At 39.3% G+C, this 18,624-nt stretch overlaps 1 protein-coding gene across 1 annotated transcript in view; it reads left to right on the forward strand.

The window, feature by feature from the left end:
• Ar (androgen receptor) overlaps positions 1–18,624 on the forward strand; it is a 167,688-nt gene that overhangs the window by 132,610 nt on the left and 16,454 nt on the right. Inside the window, exon 3 of the mRNA XM_047535699.1 lies at positions 668–784. Within this exon, the coding sequence (XP_047391655.1) occupies positions 668–784 (117 nt within the window). The remainder of the gene's footprint in view (positions 1–667; positions 785–18,624) is intronic.

The raw sequence follows: 18,624 nt of genomic DNA on the forward strand, positions 1-18,624 counted from the left end.
TCTCTCTCTCTCTCTCTCTCTCTTTTCTCCAGATAATATAGACAATAAGGATCTCAGTTCTGTTCTTCTGTTGGCTTCAGAGGACTTCCTTTTGCTTGCTTTTTTTTTTTTGCTTGTTTTTTAGTGTGGACTTTATCTATTATATTTTTATAAAATGCAAGATTGGGAGTGTGAACACAAGCAATTTAAAAACAGGAATCCCATGGAGTTTTATTTTATGGAAGTTTTACCTGTACTGGCATTAGAAAAAATAAATGTCTTGTTAATGCAACTATGATTCCATGAATGTTTACAGGTGTCAGTAGGAGGAAAGTTTGAACCATGATAAAGGAATGATGATTACCACAATTGATCATTTTCTTTTGGGCATTCCTGGCTTTTAGCAAAATTGAGCATCTTATTTTAAAAACCATTGAGTAGTCCTAATAATGGAGGAATCAACAGGTCATGAATTATTTAACCCCACAAAATATACCTATGAAAACCAAACAATATAGCACCAAATTCAACCTGCCTATTTTAGTAGTTACATACTGTGTGATCAAATTGTTTGGGAACATTGTCCACTTCTCTTGTTACGTAGTGTATATCTCCATGCAATTTTTACCTGGGAAATACTCAGTGTGTTTTCGTAACATACATGCTATTCTTGTATTTGTTTTCCCAGGAAAACAGAAGTACCTGTGTGCCAGCAGAAATGATTGCACCATTGATAAATTTCGAAGGAAAAATTGCCCATCTTGTCGTCTCCGGAAATGTTATGAAGCAGGGATGACTCTGGGAGGTATGATTCTTTTTTGTCCTCTTTCTCTTTTCCTTCTCCCACCCTCTCCCTCCTTCACTCTCTAGTTCTCTTTCTAAATCAGATTTTCTTATTAGATGCTTCCAAGGGGACCAGCCATGCTCTAGATGCAGGCTGACCTTTTCATATCCAATGTGGCCATCAGCCAGCTGGTGCTTTCCTTGCCTTTAACCACTCCACTCCCTACTCTGGAATTCAGCATAGAAGAAGAAGGTGTGAAGCAGAGATCAAGGACCAACAATGGATGAGTGAGGACGGACTTGACTGGGCAGGGTTCCCAGGGGACATAATGGTACTAACCTGATGCTGTTAAATGGTAGTGAGGATGAGGGAACTAAGGAATCCAGAACAATCACAGGTACAGGATGACCCAGGCACATACTGGCCTTGAACACGCAGGAATATCCCTCAGTTAACTGCTCCTGCCTATGTTATAGAGCCAGCCACTTGGAATGAGAAGCTGCTTCCCTTTGGAGCCTGTGACTAGTCTGCCAAACAGAGCCAATTTCATATCATACCCTTTTAATCATTTCCTTTTCTTTATAAATCTATTGATCATTTCCAGAAACAATTTTCAGTAGTACAATAGCTTGAGAGAATGAAGATGCAGCTCTTTTGAGGTGACCCTCTAGCATAAGCTCTCTGCCCTCCCCCGAGCCTATGTCTACCATGGACACTGTCACCATTCCAGAATGACTTGACACCAGTTAACTGATACTTATATTTTCCCTCTCCAAATTCTTCCTCTCTTCATATTTATATCTGCCCAATGCCAGGGTTCTCCCTGCTGCCTGCTGTTCCCCAAAAGATGCATCTTTCTTAATAAAAGCAAGCTCATTAGTCTACTTTGATTTAGAAATGGAGCTCAAAGAAAGGCAAGCTTATTTCTGAGTGACCAAAAGTACAGCCTCATACCTGATTATTCATTATCAGCTTGGAAAACCCAGTGTCTGGATTCTGGCCCTCTCTCCTCCCCTCACAAGTCTAATTTAGAGCAATTGTCCTTCTCTGGCTTTCTGTGAGGTACTCAATGCCTTGTCTGCCAATGTGCACATTTTTAAACACCAACTTGTTTTCTACCTCTGGAGCAGGGCCATGTGTGCACCTCCATGTAGATAACTATATCCTTCCCTCCCCACAGCCAGTAGTATTATTTAAGGTGACAAAAGTATCTCAAACAAATTGACCCAGGCTCCATCTAAGACAGTTGCAACAGAAGCTTCTGAGGTAACATCTAGTACCCCCAACCATGACAGGCAGATGCCCTGTGAATGACCTTCTAGTCAGCCAAATCAGATGAAACTCAAATATTAAATCAATCTTGCTTTTGCTTGCTCAGTGTTCTCCAATGAAATCCTGAAATTGTGATCTGCAGTGGGGAGGAAGACACAGGACTAGGGTGCTGAGTGCAAAAGGAAAGTCAGGAAATGTGACCAAGAGATCAGAAAAATAATGTTTTTTTTTCCCATACGAATGTTGCAAGTCCAAGGCAAATTTCTGATACACTCAACCCTCAATTATGTGACTTTCTGAGAATTATGTCTAAGAGATAGGTACTTTCAGGTAGAGAGACCCTTGGCTTGCCATCTACTAATAGGAATTGCAAGCCTATTTTCATGCAGGTCAAAAGTCCTTATTACATGCTGATTCAAATCTTAAGACATTAGCAATATGTCTTAGCCAATATCTTCCATCATGTAAGAGTCTTGTGACATGATTTCAGTGAACCCCTTTTGAAAAGGAACGTGTGCATAACAGATAATTTCACTACACTACATAGCAGTCAGACATAAGTTGCTACATTTTTTTATTGGTGAATGGTGGTACAGTAAGTTTTCAGACTGGTTTATTGGGTAGAATGCTCAAATTTGAATGGGTGTGGTCAACACAATGAAGGCAAACTGAGAAGTGGTATGGCAGGATTCCATTTCAGTTCCATTCCCATGATATTTACTGAGAGTTGTGTGTAAGGCATAATGCTAGGCATTAGAACTTAAGGCTGCAAACTTCATTAAATGCCCACATGACACAAGGATATTTGATGTGTAAATGGCCTTTCATTTAGAGTTAGACAAACCTAGGTTAAAAGCCTAGGTCCATTATTTATAGTGTGCCCCCTCTAAGCCTAAATGTCCTTATCCATAATTTAGAGATGCCATCCTCACAGTAACAGTGATAATCAAATGACATGAATGTGAACATTATCAATAAATGACAAAGTGCCAGACAAATGTGGGGGTTATTATGACAGTTAAGTTACTAATAATTTAGCTGGGAAGGCTGTTCATAGCACTTCCAAGTGACTTTTACCCTGAGTGATTTGGCATGCCCTCTAATATATAAGAGTTCTACAGGGAGAGAATCACCATAAATCACCTAAAACTTGATCACCTAAAACTGAAAAAGTACCATCATGATCCTGTTTGGAAGCTTATTTTAGTAATTAAGAAAATTATATGCTATGTTCAAATACTGTCAGTAGAAGTCCAACTGTTTACCTTCTTAAACCACTGCTTTAGAAAACAAAGTTTGGAATTTTGCTGAACATATTCCCTGCCTTTCTCCCTTAACACCCTCCCAAGTTTATTGTTAACCTGCAAATTCAGTGTACACCTCACCTGTAGAGAAATAATGGAGAAAAGCAAAGCATCAATACAGACTGACCCTTGTGAATAGCAACAGACTTCCATTTTCATAAGATTTGGGTTTAGCATAGATATTTTGATCACTTTGAAAAAGAATTCATGTAATTTCAGTCAAATCAAAATGATGTATTTTCCAAAATGGCAACTAGGAACGTGGCCTTGGGCAAATGAGTTCCTTCTTTCCTCTGAGGCTCATCATAACATTGGAATAGTGGGCTTCACCAAGGATATTTCTGGTGCTAGTATTTTTTGGATTTTCTGTCTAAATTCACACAGGAAGGATTTTAAACTTACCAGTCAGCTATTTCTTGAATTGTCTATCACCAGAAGTATGTCTGTTCCCAGAAGTATGAGTGGATTGACTTGCATAGTAATTTGACCTATCCCTGTTCTCAACTACGTCAGATACATTATGTGTCTAAACGTAGACTGGATGGATAGATTATTGAGGGAGTGGAGGGCAGAAGGGCTGTCTCTGTATCTTAGAGAACCTAGCACTGCAGCTGATGTCTGCTTGGACTCAAGGTCTCAAGACCTCTAATCCGGCTTTCTCTATAGTGTTCCATTTACTGGTGATGGGAGCTTTTTAACTCAGATAAGCCTTGTCCTTTTTGCTTCTAGGCCAACACACTTGCTTTGTCTCTTAGCAGTTACTTCTTGGTGTTTCTGATAGGATACTGTGGGTAGTTAGCTTCTTAGGATGATTCCCTTAAAGAATACCTGCAGGCTCTCAATGCCCATCCACCACAGCTTTTTTTTTTTTTTTTTTTTTTTGGTATCTGATTCATTCCTTGCTGCTTTTGAAAACCACGTATTATTAATTTCTTCAAGAATTTAAATCCCTTGCCTACTTTTCATTTAAGAAAACATTTACAAATATAACTATCCAGATAAGGACCTTCCCTCCAGTGAATTAGCTGTGGCTTTTCACAGTCCATATTTAGAATAAATACTCAGCCATCTCTCACTTTTCTCTGCACTTCCCAAGGATACACTCCCAGTTTCCAAGATGGAATGAGAAAACATTAATTGCCCTTCCTGTCATTTTCTCTTACGACCCTTCCCTCCTTCCCACTTTCACCCCTCTTCCTTTCCAAAACATTATTTCTTTTTGCATTTGCAATTCTTGAGTTGTCAGCTTTTAGTAAATAGCATTGACCTCTGTTTATGCCTTCTCCTGGACCATGGAAGGTTGTAGGCCTTTCACAAATTTCAGGTGGCAGCCATCCCCAGAAGAGAGGGAATATGGATCCCCAGAGCATGTGAGATTCTGAGGTGTGCAGCATGTCATTCAAAGGTTGATAAGTCTCTTTCCTACTAGGAAACTGAATTCTTCATCTGAGAATGAAAACACATCTTCAGGTTTTAATAACCTTTATGAATTTTCTATTTGGGAGGATGGCTCAGGGATCCCTTGGCAATGGTCTGATGTCATCATGGACGGTATGAATATCCTTGGTTTCCAGTGTTGAAGACAGTCCTGATGCAAGCTGTCTCATCATTCTCCATGTGCAAGAGACACCCAGAATTGCTACTTCCAGATCATGTTTCCTGGATGCAAGAGAGTGATTCCAATGCTGAAATACCATTCATGGCATGGTTCTTCACATCATTTATTCATCCATCTATCCATCCATTCTTCCAACCAGACAAAAAACTAGTGCTTTCATCTTTCCATCCACTAATTTACCTATGCACCAATTTAACAAGTATTTATTGAGAACCAATTATGTACCAGATACTGTGCTAGGCATTTGAAGGAACCAAAATGGAATAAAACATGATCCTTGCTTTAAAAAGTTACATAAGGGGAGACAATGATAATCAATACACCTTGGCTGTAAAGGATAAATAGGAAATTATTGGGAAGAAGTTTAGTGAGAGAGAAGGGAAAGGACATTAAGGAATAAGAGCATAGTTTTAATAAAGGCACAGAGACATGATAAAATACATTGAGGAACTGAGGAATAGCAAGTAGTTTAATTTGGCAAGAGACAGGGAAATGGGAAAGGCCTCTTGTAATCACATTGAAAATGAACTTATTATGCTTAGAAGTTTGACTTCAGGCAGTTGAAGATTATGATCATAAGACAGGTATGGCCATATATCATATTGCTTTTTTGCATGTTTGATTTTTAAGGGAATTGATAGCAACATGAATGCTATTCTAGTGTGGGCTTAATATTTAGAAAGGGAGACAGAGGTTATGTAGCATCAAATTTTGTTAAACACATGAGATTGATACCTGGTTCTAGTTGTTTCTGCTTGGGATGATACCTGCAAGGACTTACCATAAGCATGAGGAATAACTGGCCTAAACCAAGGCAGCTGGCTTGAATAAGGGGCTGAACTGTATACCAAAAAATAATTGCCTTTGTCTAGGCCTGTGGTTCTTAGTATGGGTTCTAAGAAAAATTTCTGTAGCACAACTTATGAAAAACTATTTCACTGATCAAATAAGTAAAGGAAACCTACATACTATGGTCCTTGGAAACATTTACAATGTATATTAGCATATAGCAGGTCCTGATGTTTACTATAAGAATGTTACCTGAGGAGCTTTGTAACTTAGGATTCTCAAAATTAATTCAACCAGAGAGCCCCTATTTTCATGTAGCATCTGTTAATATCCTACCAAAATACTCTTCTCTGGACTATATTTTATATTTCAGAAAACATATAGATAAGGACTCTGTCCTGTAGGCAGACAGAATGCCTAGCTTAGTTCATCTGTTTTGCAGATGTCATTGCTTACCAGGAGAAACAGTCAAGAATTTATTAATGATCAAGAGCAGACTGTCCTCAGTATATCTCAAAAATATGCATCAGTGGCTACTAAATCTTCTAATGTACACCATGTTGGGTCAGTAGTATGGATGTCATACACAAAGGATAGAATGTAAAAGCAACCTAAACAAAGTGTAGTTATTGCCCAAGTCATGTAATGGCTGGAGGTACATAGTCCTGACCCAAGAAGTGTGTTAGATAAATTTTTTCTAAGAAATACAATGTTTCAACATCACACAAAGTGATTCCTAAACATTTTGGTTATCTGAACATTCTGTTCTAGAGTTTACCATTGTACACTGTCTGATCAGCATCCCCAAATCTACCCAGAACCCCAACATGGTGCTACCACATAATTTCATCTCTATAGTAGGAGGCCTAGAAACCATCCAATGATCCAATAGTTCTGTACCTCCTGTTAGGCAACAAAGTGTCAGAAAGAATTAGCAAGTGAAACTCAGTTACTGGGAGTTCCCTTCTCCTTTAACTCTCTAATCTAGACCCCTAAACGTTCTCAGGCTGGAGATGCAAGCAGTATGTCAGTTCTAAGAATTGCTGCTTCCTCCACACAATTCTCAAATACTTAAGTGCTCTGACAGCTCTGCATAACTAAGGCAGGCATAGCAGAGTAAATTGCCCTATGAATTTTGGCATCAACATGCACAATGTATGACTGAGCACTCAGAACCTCCGGGGTTCTTTTTTGTTTTTAAAACAAGATCCTGTGGTGTAGTGAAAATAACATGATTGACTCAGATAAAGGCAAACATTGTTTCTAGTCCTGACTTTGCCACTTGCTGTTTTCATGACCTTAGGCGAATCCTCAGATCTTTCTGAGCCTCAGTTTCCTCAGTTTTACTGTGGGAATAATAAAATACTTCTTAAGGAATTTTTATAAATACATAAAGAAACTGGTACATATTAGGCACACAATAAATACTACCATACCCTCTACTCTTTTTTGGATGAGAATTGACCTTTCTTTTGATTCTTGGGCACCACCACAAAGTTTTTTCTTTCTCTGCTCTTACAGTATGGCTTTTGGTTCTTCTTATTGATTCTTTGGTCTCTGAATCACTCTTGAAACAACTCTTGATTCCATAGCATATATTCCCACCCCTCAATTGGTCACATAAATATTCGTTGACACTTTTGGGGGGGATATATTTCTAAATTGTGGTTCTCAAAGAAATTCATATATGGAGAAACTGTATCTCTTCATTCCTCCAAACCAAATTATCTGGGACAGCACATATATTTTACTCTGTCTATGAGCATTTGCTTTTAGAGAACTATGGTTAGAGGTAATTTCTTTTCTAATCATCAAAATTGATGATGCCCCATATCTAATACTCAAATGAGTATCTTGCTTATAAAATTTCTACTTAAAATCTTTGATTTTTTTAAAGTGCAATAGCAGTAGAGATTTTATCGTTGTTTACTTTAGCTGTGAGTGCTCCAAAATCCCTCAGTTAGTCTTGAGAGAGTAAGATGATGTCATATGCAATATTTTCAAAGCTTGTAGTCAGAAAAGTAAAGATTTCAGAGAACACAATAGGATATGTACACACACACACACACACACACACACATACACACAAAGGCAAGTATTTTCCAAATATAACAATGCAGGAAAAAGGGGATTTTTTGCTGATAACATAACTAGTTGTTTGAAAATATTCTACTTTTGTTCTAAGAGTGCCAACTGTTGTTACAAATTGTAGATTTATTCCTTACGATCACAAAAGTTTAAAGTATTTTCTCCTTGTGCTTAACTCATGCAAAGACAGTTTACCTGAGAAAGATGTCATTTTGGAGACTTTTGGACATCTTTGGAGATCATGTTCCTTAGAAGTAGAACTAAGGGGAAAAGTACAGGGCACTCAGAAACCAATAGAAATTTTAGCTTATCTTTATTGGTAATATCTGTGAGACAACAGATAGCTAGGAAGTAAACTGGAAATGGTATCACTACACTAAGTCACCTCTGTTGGAATCAGATTTCATTCTTCTTAGTCCAGTTAATCTGTGCTAAACATTTTTAGATCTCTTAACCCAGGCATATAAATGTTTTCTTTTTTCCCAATGCCCAATTGGATGAATGCTTCTGTGGCTGAAGTGAGAATCATTAAGGAAAATTTCAGCCTTCTAGAATTCAACAGTTAAAAACATGTAAGCATGAAGCACCTATAAAAACCTTGGGCTGGCATTTGGAAATGAGAAAAAAATCTAGGATTTTTGGGGCGGGGTGCCAAAGATTGAACCCAAGTGTGTTTAATGACTGAGCCACATTCCTTTTTAAATTTTATTTAGAGACAGGATCTCACTGAGTTGCTTAGGACCTTGCTAAATTGCTGAGTTTGGCTTTGAACTCAAGATTCTCCTGCCTCAGCCTGCCAAGCCACTGGGATTATAAGTGTATGCCACCACGCCCAGTGAAAATCTGGATCTTGACCAAAATAAAAGCTCACCAGTCCAAGTCTGCACAGTGAAGTGTCATTTTTGCCACAGTGAAACCAAAAGAGACTGAGGACTCTTCCCCTGGATGGAAAATAAAACATAGAAACTTTGATTAGCGGGATATTGGGAACACAGACATTAATTTCAAAGCATTTCCATTTCCAGGCTGAGTAAGAATATTGAAGGTATTGTGAGATTATTTGGCTGCTGCAAGAAATTCAGAAGACCACCAATAAGGAATCTGTGTTGTTCTCTGAGTAGCTATAATGAAACTTTTTAATTATACCTCCCTTCTCCCCCTCCCAAATAAGTTCTCGCCCATTATATGCAGAGAAGTGAACATACACGTACATGTGCACACACATATAATTTTTATTCCATTTGTTACTAGTGCAGAAAAGAAGATAAAATCTCTAGTTTAACAATTTTCCATTTCCCCTTCTTGCCTCTATCTTACATGTAGGTAGGAAATAAAATGGAAGCCCCATTCCAAAATGACAATCACCCTCTCACCCTAAATTTTCATGCTGCTTCCAATATCAGAGTACCTGACTTAGACAACTAATTATGGAGCCTATTCGGTGCAAACCCATCTTTAAGCTGCTACACTCAACAGTATCTCTCTTTCATATTAGAAAAATTCCGGGTTGGCAATTGCAAGCATCTCAGAACGGCCAAACACTGAAGAAAGGCGTTCCTGCCTCATTCAAAATGAGGGATCTGGAGGGCTCTAGTGGATATCCTGGAAAAACCTGGAGACTGAAGCTTAGGAGATTAGGAGTTGGAGTCTTCAACACAGACTCTGGCATTGGGGCTGGAGGCTACCCTCTTTGTTGTTGACTCCCTCCAATGGGACTGATGTTGTTTCCCTACCTCACAGGGATGTTGTGAGGACCAACTCTAGAAACAGTAGCAGTTATCATTCATATAGTATTGCATATCATGATTGGTGCTTCCTATAATATAGGGTGGCAGCATGTTTTTGGATTGTTCTTGGTCACATGTGATGCTGAAGGCAACCAGGCACTACCCCAGGTGGATACAGAAAGATGTGTCTTGTTCACTTGCTTTCCACAGTGTGCTGCTGGAAGAAACGTTGCTGATGTGACTTAAGGTGCTACCCTGGACAAGAAATCATTGTGCCTATCTGAGGCTCCTGTGGCCATTTTTGCTGGCTTATCAGGCAATTTGTAGGGGTTTCTCTTCATGTGTATTCTTCCAGACTCCTGCCAAGAACCTAACTCTTAAGCCTTGTGCCCCATCAGTGAGCTGGAGGTAGTAGCTGATCCACAAATATTCAATATACAAGGACCAGATTTCTGCTTCTGGAGAGGATACCAACCAGTCTCTCCCTTAAACACGGAGAAGAGTAGAGTCAGACAGTTTTTTACATCTTCCCAAAGTCAAGGCAACCCTCTTCAGGAGTTCACACACTTGAATCTTTCAAGAGGAGGAAGAAGGCAAAGTCAGAGAAGCAGTGCCTACTTCTCTTGTTCCCTAATGAAATTAGAACTGTGGTAGAAAATGGATCTGAATTTCCTAATATATTCTGGCCTTAGCATTCCCATAAGCCCCCACAACTTCCATGCTTGCCTTTTTATCAGGTGTGAGAACTTCCAAGACAATCTCGAACATTGCATTGAAATCAAAGAAGAGGTACTTAGACTTTGTGATATCTTGTTCTGTCTCTGTCCCAGGCCCTCCATATTGAAACCAGTTCCCTTCTGGTAGAGATGGAGTCTTGTGAAACCAGAGGCAGACAAATATGAGAGGCAGAAATATTCTCCCTGCCTTTCCAGTTTCCTGCCTTTTCCATCCCCTTCCTTCTCCAGTCTATACACACACACACCCCTCCTCCTGACTCAGCAGCATTCTGGAACAAATCCAAGGAAGGACTTCGGGAGGGGTGTTTCCCCCTCCTCAGGGCATAATTTTAATCTCCTGGCCAACAAGAAGTTTCCTAATGTGGATTGAAATAGGCTAATGTGGTTTATTTTTTAACTGCTTTCTATTTGTTTGAATGTTGCATATTTCTGCTAGTGAAATTTTCCTTTAATAAAACCATTAATACACCAATGGTATTTTCTTATTTACAACACACTGACAGAATTAATGCTGTTAACATTGGGACATTTTTTTCTTTTTCTTTTTTCTTTTTTTTTTTTCTTTTTCCTCTCGTTTGCTTTCCAGGTCATGCTGACCTGTTCAGCATGGGCTGTTTCGCATTTGTTTTTAATGTCAGTTTAAATGTAATTGTAAAAGCATGTATGCTCTAAATTCATGTAGTTACTTTTTCCAGTGGAAAAGCCTGGTATGCAAAAGCATTTCCAGGCTCTGTAATTTCACATGGGCAGGGTTTTGGTAATGACCTTGTGCTCCTCACTCGGGATGGCATCTGGACAGTGAACCCCTTTCTTCTGGCTCAGTAATCAGAGAGAAGAGACTTGGAATTAGTTTCTGCCAGATCCTGTGCTTTGGCAAGGATGTGCAGCATTGCATATCATTCTATTATTAATTACGTTTACTCCTCCATGAACTAAAAACCATTAGACTAAATAGTCCAACATAAACCTTGAAAGATAAAATTTGATATTCTTCCCCTGGCTATTCCTCTGACCCAGAATTTGGACTGGGAGGAGAATGGGGGTGTTGGGGAAAAGACTAAAGGGCTTTCTTGCCAGAGGGAATTTGGTGTACACTTATTAATCCCACTTGGTTGCACCCCCTACTAATCTCTCACTCAATGCCTGCCAAGGACTGGCTCTGTCCCCTGCATTTTGTCCCTGTCCTATTTCTTCCCCACCCATCTCCAGCTACCACCATTGGCCCTTCCCTCCAATAACATGCTACTTAACCAGATGAAAAACAAAGAGTACCACTCTAGAAGTTAGGATACCTGGTTCTAGCTCTAGCCCTGCCAGTATCTAGCTATGTGACCTTGGTCAGGAGATATCATTGGCCTTTGGTCTCTTTATCTAAAAAATAGTGCTTGATTTTGAGAAAGGTGGAAGGATTATACAAGATCTGGGGCATTCAAAGTCTTCTGGAAATGGAATCTTTTCTTCAAACAAAATCTGTCATGGAGTCCTCAAATGTAGGTACGGAGAAAAACTCCTTCGCTCTGGTTTCAAAGAACATGGCATATGTAGAGCTACATGCTCAGGCCTACTTTGCCTTCTCTCAGGAGCCCTTACATGAACTTGCAGGGTCCTTGAGGTTCTGCTACTATACCTGAATTGTTGTCTGGGGAATCCTTCTAACTCTGATTTTCTCTCCTACTAGATATCAATCATGGTGGAAACTCTGTTTTACCAATTAGCATTCTCAGAAAGAAATTCACCTCCTTGGGATAAATGGCATGAAAGTGGAGCAATGTGGGGCTCGGTAGCCTGTGATAGTGAGAGTCATCATACATTGATCTACAGAATTTACTCAGTACTATGCTTTTTGCACACATTCTGTCATGGAAAACCACAGCAATCCTGTGAGGTAGATCCTGTTTTGATCCTAGGATTCTGAAACCTGTCAGTTTGGCTCTCAATCTCTGGCTTGATGCCAGATACCAAAGACATGAGGCCATATTTCTCATAGTTTGCCACCAGTGTTTTTCAGAATGTTCTCTAGATGGAGATCCATTCTTAGGAAAAAATCATGGTCTCCTATTGGCATATACTTTCACAGGATTCAGAACATTTCACTGGGCTTATCTCATTTTCTCCTAAAAAAATAGCCCGATGCACTCGTCATGTCAGATTGTCATCATTACATAGGTGAGAAAATTGAGGTGTACAAGAAATCAAGTGATATGTTCAAGGTTGCACATTTGAATAAGACTCTGATACCACCTCCAAACAATAACAAGCCATTTATTGCAAATACAATTTAAAACTTCAATGTCATTAGTGCATTCTGTCTCCTGGAATTTAGAGCATTTTTTACCATGCTTCATCCTTGGGGAGTCCTTTTGGTTGTATAGAATCTGCTTTCTAGTCTCAAGATATCATCATAGTGCCTGTATTCCTTGAAAAACTTTATGAAATATGTATTGACATTATCCATATTTTACAAAAGAGTTAAGTGAGGTGCAGAGAGACTTGCCCAGAGTCACAAGGTTAGTCAGCGGCAGAGGCAGTATCACAATTTAGATAGTCTGAATCCAGAATCATTGTTCTTAACTACCACTCTTTCCTACATTTTTAAGGAAATATTAAGACTAGAAAGGGAAAGCGACATTGCCAAAGTCCCTTAGGAGCTCCCTTGGCTCCTGATGTAGTATTCCGATGACTTTCCAATCTAAAACTCATACGGTGAGATCCCCTGACTCTAATCCTAGTAGATGGAAAGAGAGCTGGCATGATTTAAGCCAGAGGCCAAAACCTGCCTTTTCCCCAACCAAAATTCACCTGCAGAATTTTGTTTGTCCAGAACAGTATTTGTTTAGAAACTTGGCATAGACTCCCCCTAGGCAGGGCACTGTCATTGTCCCCAGCCCTTTCTAATTACATTTGCCAGGCTTTTTAACTCACTCATCTATCCACCTGACTTGTGAATGTATTTGAGTTTATGACCCTTATATTTAAGCATTATAATATATAAGCACTGCACATACATGTGTTCACACAAGTAGAGCCTAGTCTGGTTTCACAGAGAATTGGCAGTCTTGCATCAAGCATGCCTTATATTCACTTAGCATTTCAAATTACATTTAAGGTCTAAAGTTAGTTTTATAGGCATTCATGAGCTGAAGATACTCAGCTACTGCTTTTCATTTCATACTGTTATCCTTCCTACCCCTGACCTATCTGGTATCTGTCAATCCTGCTGTTTTCTCTGAATTAGGTCACCTGCAAGCCATTCACTCCTTACTCTTTAGGAACAGAGACTATTTTGTAGGGCTCATTATGTACTTTGACTTAGTTCTCATGAGCAGCCTAAGAAATAGGTGGCAACACTTGCATTTCAAAAATGAAGAAACTGAATCTCAGAGAAGCTAAACAAAGGGTTCAGAGTTAATACATTAGTAATTGACAGAGCTGGGATTTGAACCCAGGATTGTTCTCTGATTTCAAAGCCTACTCTTTTGTCCTATATTATCTTATATAAGGAAACTGTATTAGTTTTCTATTGCTGCATAATACATCACCACAAATATAGCAGCTTCAAACAACACATTAATTAGCTTGTGGTTCTCTAAGAAGTCTAGCATGGCATGACTGGATTCTCAGTTCAAACCATCAGTTCAGTTCAGATTAATCCTTATTTGGCGAATGTCTTTTTATGAAAAGTCTAGTACTGTTTAAGGCTTTACCTGATTAGGTTGGGCCCATCAAAGATGACCACCCTTAAAATTCAACTGAATTGGGACTTCAGTTACATCTGCCCAGTTCTTTCACAGTAGCATCTAGAGTGCATCTCAGTTGCATAATTGCAAGGAGATGTGTGCATTTGAGGGCTTTATGATCTTGGGGGCCATCTTAGAAGTCAGCCTCCCACAGAATGTGATTCATTTATGTTACAAATTCCATGATGAGATATGCAGAAGAAAAACATTCTTGACCTTAGGCAGAGGGATTCAAACTTTGTAAGACTTTGGAAACTTCACCTTACCTTCACCTCTCCCTTACCCATGGGCAAGAAGGCATATATCTTGGGGTGGCAAGGAATGAGACTGAAACAGTGCCTAAAGGCCACAGAGGGCAGAGAAGTTGCAAATTAATCACATCTGCTTCTCCTTTGGAACGTACCATGGAATCTGATTTGAAAAATATTCCTCTGGTGATTTAGAGACAGCTCCTATAGAAGTATGGTACCCCTGGACTAAAAAGTGAGCTCCCCTAGGATCCAGTTATATCCAAGCCCAGGTATGGACAAGGAAAAATTTTGTCAAGGTCCTTTCTTATCACTGCTTGACCTAAAACTAAAAGATGGGAAAATAGAGAAAATCACCATTAAAACTATTCACTTTTACTGACCTCTTGGTTCAGGCTTCATAACTCAGTTTAAGGAAGTCAATGAGTCTCTGCCTTGACACAGTGGCTGGCTCGCCTGTACCTCACATGGGATAGTTAGATTTGACTCTGGGGCTCAGGTGCAGGGGAAGGGTGGGGTGTGGGGGCAGCCTTCATGGAAGAAAACAAGGCCTTGGGCATTGAGTAACAGCTGAGACTAGCAAGCCTCATTGTCCAGCATTTCAAGTCATTTAGCAACATGCTGGCCTCTGCTGTGGAGAGAGAACAGAGGATCCCCCTGCAGAATGAATGGAATCTGATTTCAATTATGTTCAGTACAGTCACCCTCTTCAGGCTGAGAGGCCAGAACACCTGGTGCGACTTGGGCCACTGTGGCTATAGGAACAACACATTTTCTGGGTCCTGGATGCAAGTGGGAATGTGGCCTCTTCCCACCTCTTGGAGAGGAGGATGCAAAAATGACAGACAAGTTTTCATTGGCACTATGCAGAGAAAAGGGAATTATTTCATCTTGATGGCTTCTCCCCACAGTCTCTGTACATATTGATCTTGATTGTAATGAGTTTGCTTCGGTCCACAAGTCATCACTCCACTGAGATCTGAGTCAGTGGTGGTAGAGTTGAGGTGACAGATTATATCTCACTGATCGTGCCAGCACTATTGCTTTGTGGGTCCCTCCACCTTTTGAAAAACTCATGGATTCATCTGTATAGAATTCATTTGGATTCTTTTCTTCTTTATCAATAGCTTTAGTAGGGTAGGGCAAATGGAACAGCTGCCCCAGAGAGCAGTCTATATTCACAGCACTATTCAATAAACCTTTGAGATGATGGAAATGTTCTGTATCTGTGTTGTGCAATTTAGCAGCAACTAGCTACCTGTGGCTTTTGAACACTGGAGATACATCCAATGAGACTAAGGGATAATATTTTCAATTCTCTTTAATTTTAGTTAATTTAAATTTAAATAGCTACTCATAGCTTGTGGCTACTATATTAGGCAGCACAATTCTAGAAGGAGCTCAGAAAGGCACATACTGAGATAGTGCAGGAATGAGTTCATCAAAGAGAGAAACAATGTGGTATAGATAATTTTAAATTGAGAATAAGAGCCCCTGGTTCTAATTCCAGCTCTGCCACTAGGTCACCTCACCCTCTCTGGCTTCAGCCTCCCCATTTCTGACTTGATATGTTGGACTAATATCTGAGTCCCAAATTGGTGGCTAAGGGACTGAATTCAACTTTAGAATACCCGTCCAGTGATAGGACAAGAGTAAGACATTCATTTCAGTTCATCATAGTGTCAGCCATTCTCCTACACATACATCACACACAAGTACCCACCCACTGTATTATCTGTGTAGATCCTGAGGGTATTTGAATCTGTGACCGCTGGATAATAGGATTTCCATGAACCCTTCCTCTTTTGTCAGGCTGTGATTCTTTAAGTCACTATAATACCCCAAATCTGCTTCCATTTAGGCAGGTGACCGGAGTATTTCCATAGCTTCCTGTCTCTTCACTACTTTTTTAATCTCTGGTAAAAGACTTATTTTTTCCAAAGGAGTAAAAAAATCCTACCAATATATAAAATAATGCAAGAAATTAAAAGTTTAAAAAATGTATTTTAACTTTTTTTGGATTCATTGTACACAAATGGGGTACAACTTTTGTTTCTCTGGTTGTACACGAAGTAGAGTCACACCATTTGTGTAATCATACATGTACATAGGGTAATGATGTTTGTCTCATTCTATTATCTTTCCTTCCCCTGCCCCCTCCCCACCCCTCATTTCCCTCTACACAATTCATCCTTCCTCCATTCTTCCCTTACCTCCCCACCACCCCCATTATGTATCATCATCCACTTATCAGCAAAATCATTTGACCTTTGGTTTTGTGAGATTGGATTATTTCACTTAGCATGATATTCTCCAGCTCCATCCATTTACCAGCAAATGCCATAATTTTAATCTTCTTTATGGCTAAATAATATTCCATTGTGTTTATATTCCACAGTTTCTTTACCATTCATCTATTGAAAGTCATCTAGGTTGGTTCCACAATCTAGCTATTGTGAATTGAGCTGCTATAAACATTGATGTGACTGTGTCACTGTAGTATGCTGATTTTAAGTTCTTTTGGTATAGGCCAAAGAGTGGGATAGCTGTCTCTTCACTTTTGGATGTGATGCTAGTTACTGAAGTTTGGAGTCAAGGATAAAGATGAGTGGCAAGGAAGGTACAACCCCAGCCCCACTCTTCAACTCTTCTTTTAGGCTTAAAGTTAAACTTTAAGGCATAGGAAGAAACTTGATATAATAGAAAAAATGTGAACTTTGTAGTCAGCAGAGCAAGTTCAGATTATTGGGTTCTCCTTCTTGATAGCTGTGCTTAACTCAGTTTACACATTTGCAAACCAGGAATAGGAAATATCCCTGAACCCCATCAAGAATGCTGTGGAATGAAGTGATGTAAGATATTCATAAATTGAAATTCTAGAATAAGAATTACATGGTCTGGCAACTCCTGAGCTCAAGGCCAGAAAGTTCCAGTAATGTGGAGGGTGGGTCTGCTTATAGGAACTGCACAAGGGAAAAGATCCTATAGGCATTACCACTCTGTGGAGCTGTATATGAGAATCCAAGTTAACAATGGGTTTACCAGACAATGAAATATTGTGGAGGCTAAGTTACTACCTCTAGAAGAAGATGGATTTGACCCAGACCATACCCTCCAGCCATTGCCCTTGGTGGGAAGTAGGAGGTAGCCGTGGATACTTGTATCTCATTACTGACTGTGCCCAAGCTCTGCAAAATTGATTGTTGGACAAGGTCATCTTGCATTCAGGGTTGGTTTCCCAGGCTTCCTTCTTATTTTTTTCCTGAGTTCTTCTCTATGCTCCTCTTACATTACCAAGCCCATCATTTTCCTCTTCCCTATATTAGTTGTCAGTACAAACATGTGATCCATTCTTGCATTGATTTACTGAGCAACACTGTGATTGGGGTTTGCATTGCAGGACTTATTTTTCCAATTAGAGCTGAAAGTCAGTTCCAGGTATGTCTTTTTCTGCAGCAGAAACAGATGAGCAGTAGATTTTGTTGTATTTATCCATTTAAATGGGAAATCAAACTTGTCTTTATTTTATACCCTTTTAATTTATTATTATTATTTTAAAAGGATTAGAGAAAAAGTGGTTTATGATCCATTCTGGTGCATCTGTCTATGCTAGACCTCAGAGTTATGACCTTTTCAATTATTTATAATTATGTCAATAAAAATGCTAGGGAAAATAGCACAAAGTAAACATTGGAATGCCAAAGGACCTCTAGCTCTGTGTGCGTGCATGTGGTGAAGATGCTTCTTAAAGTTTGAGTTTTGGATTATTTCAGTTTTTAAAATAATGTTATTTCTATCATCTTTTCTAATGGTTGCCTGCTAGCATGGTTCCCATTTTACAGACAGATGGTAGAGGCAGAGACATTCCATCATTTCTGTGATACTGTTAGTGATTTCAACTCTTCACCTTCTCCTATCCCCTTTGTTAGAGAAGAAAATCAATATGTGTGTTATAGAGCATGTTCAACTATGGGTATAATTCTAACAACATCTGAGACTCATTACAGTGTTCAGTGAGAAATAGAACACCAGAAAATTCCTGTTCATTGCACCCAAATTGTGATGATAGAATTTGGTAGTCTGAAAATGTAATGGACCATCTAGGCTATTTTTTTTTAACTTTATTCCCATCTGATGTTTAAATTCTCAAATCAATGTACATCTATTCTCTAATAATCCACAGTGACATAAGTGGCTAGCAACCTTTAAATCTTCAAAGAGACTTAACCATCAAAATGTATTTGTGGAGGTGGGGGGAAACTAAGTTCCAAGAGACTATACTAGAAACCCAAAGAACAAGTCTCATCATTCTTCAAGAGATCTGCTTTTCTGGTCTCTTTC

Source organism: Sciurus carolinensis, chromosome X (genome assembly GCF_902686445.1).
Source record: "Sciurus carolinensis chromosome X, mSciCar1.2, whole genome shotgun sequence".
In the NCBI taxonomy this organism is placed as follows: domain Eukaryota; kingdom Metazoa; phylum Chordata; class Mammalia; order Rodentia; family Sciuridae; genus Sciurus; species Sciurus carolinensis.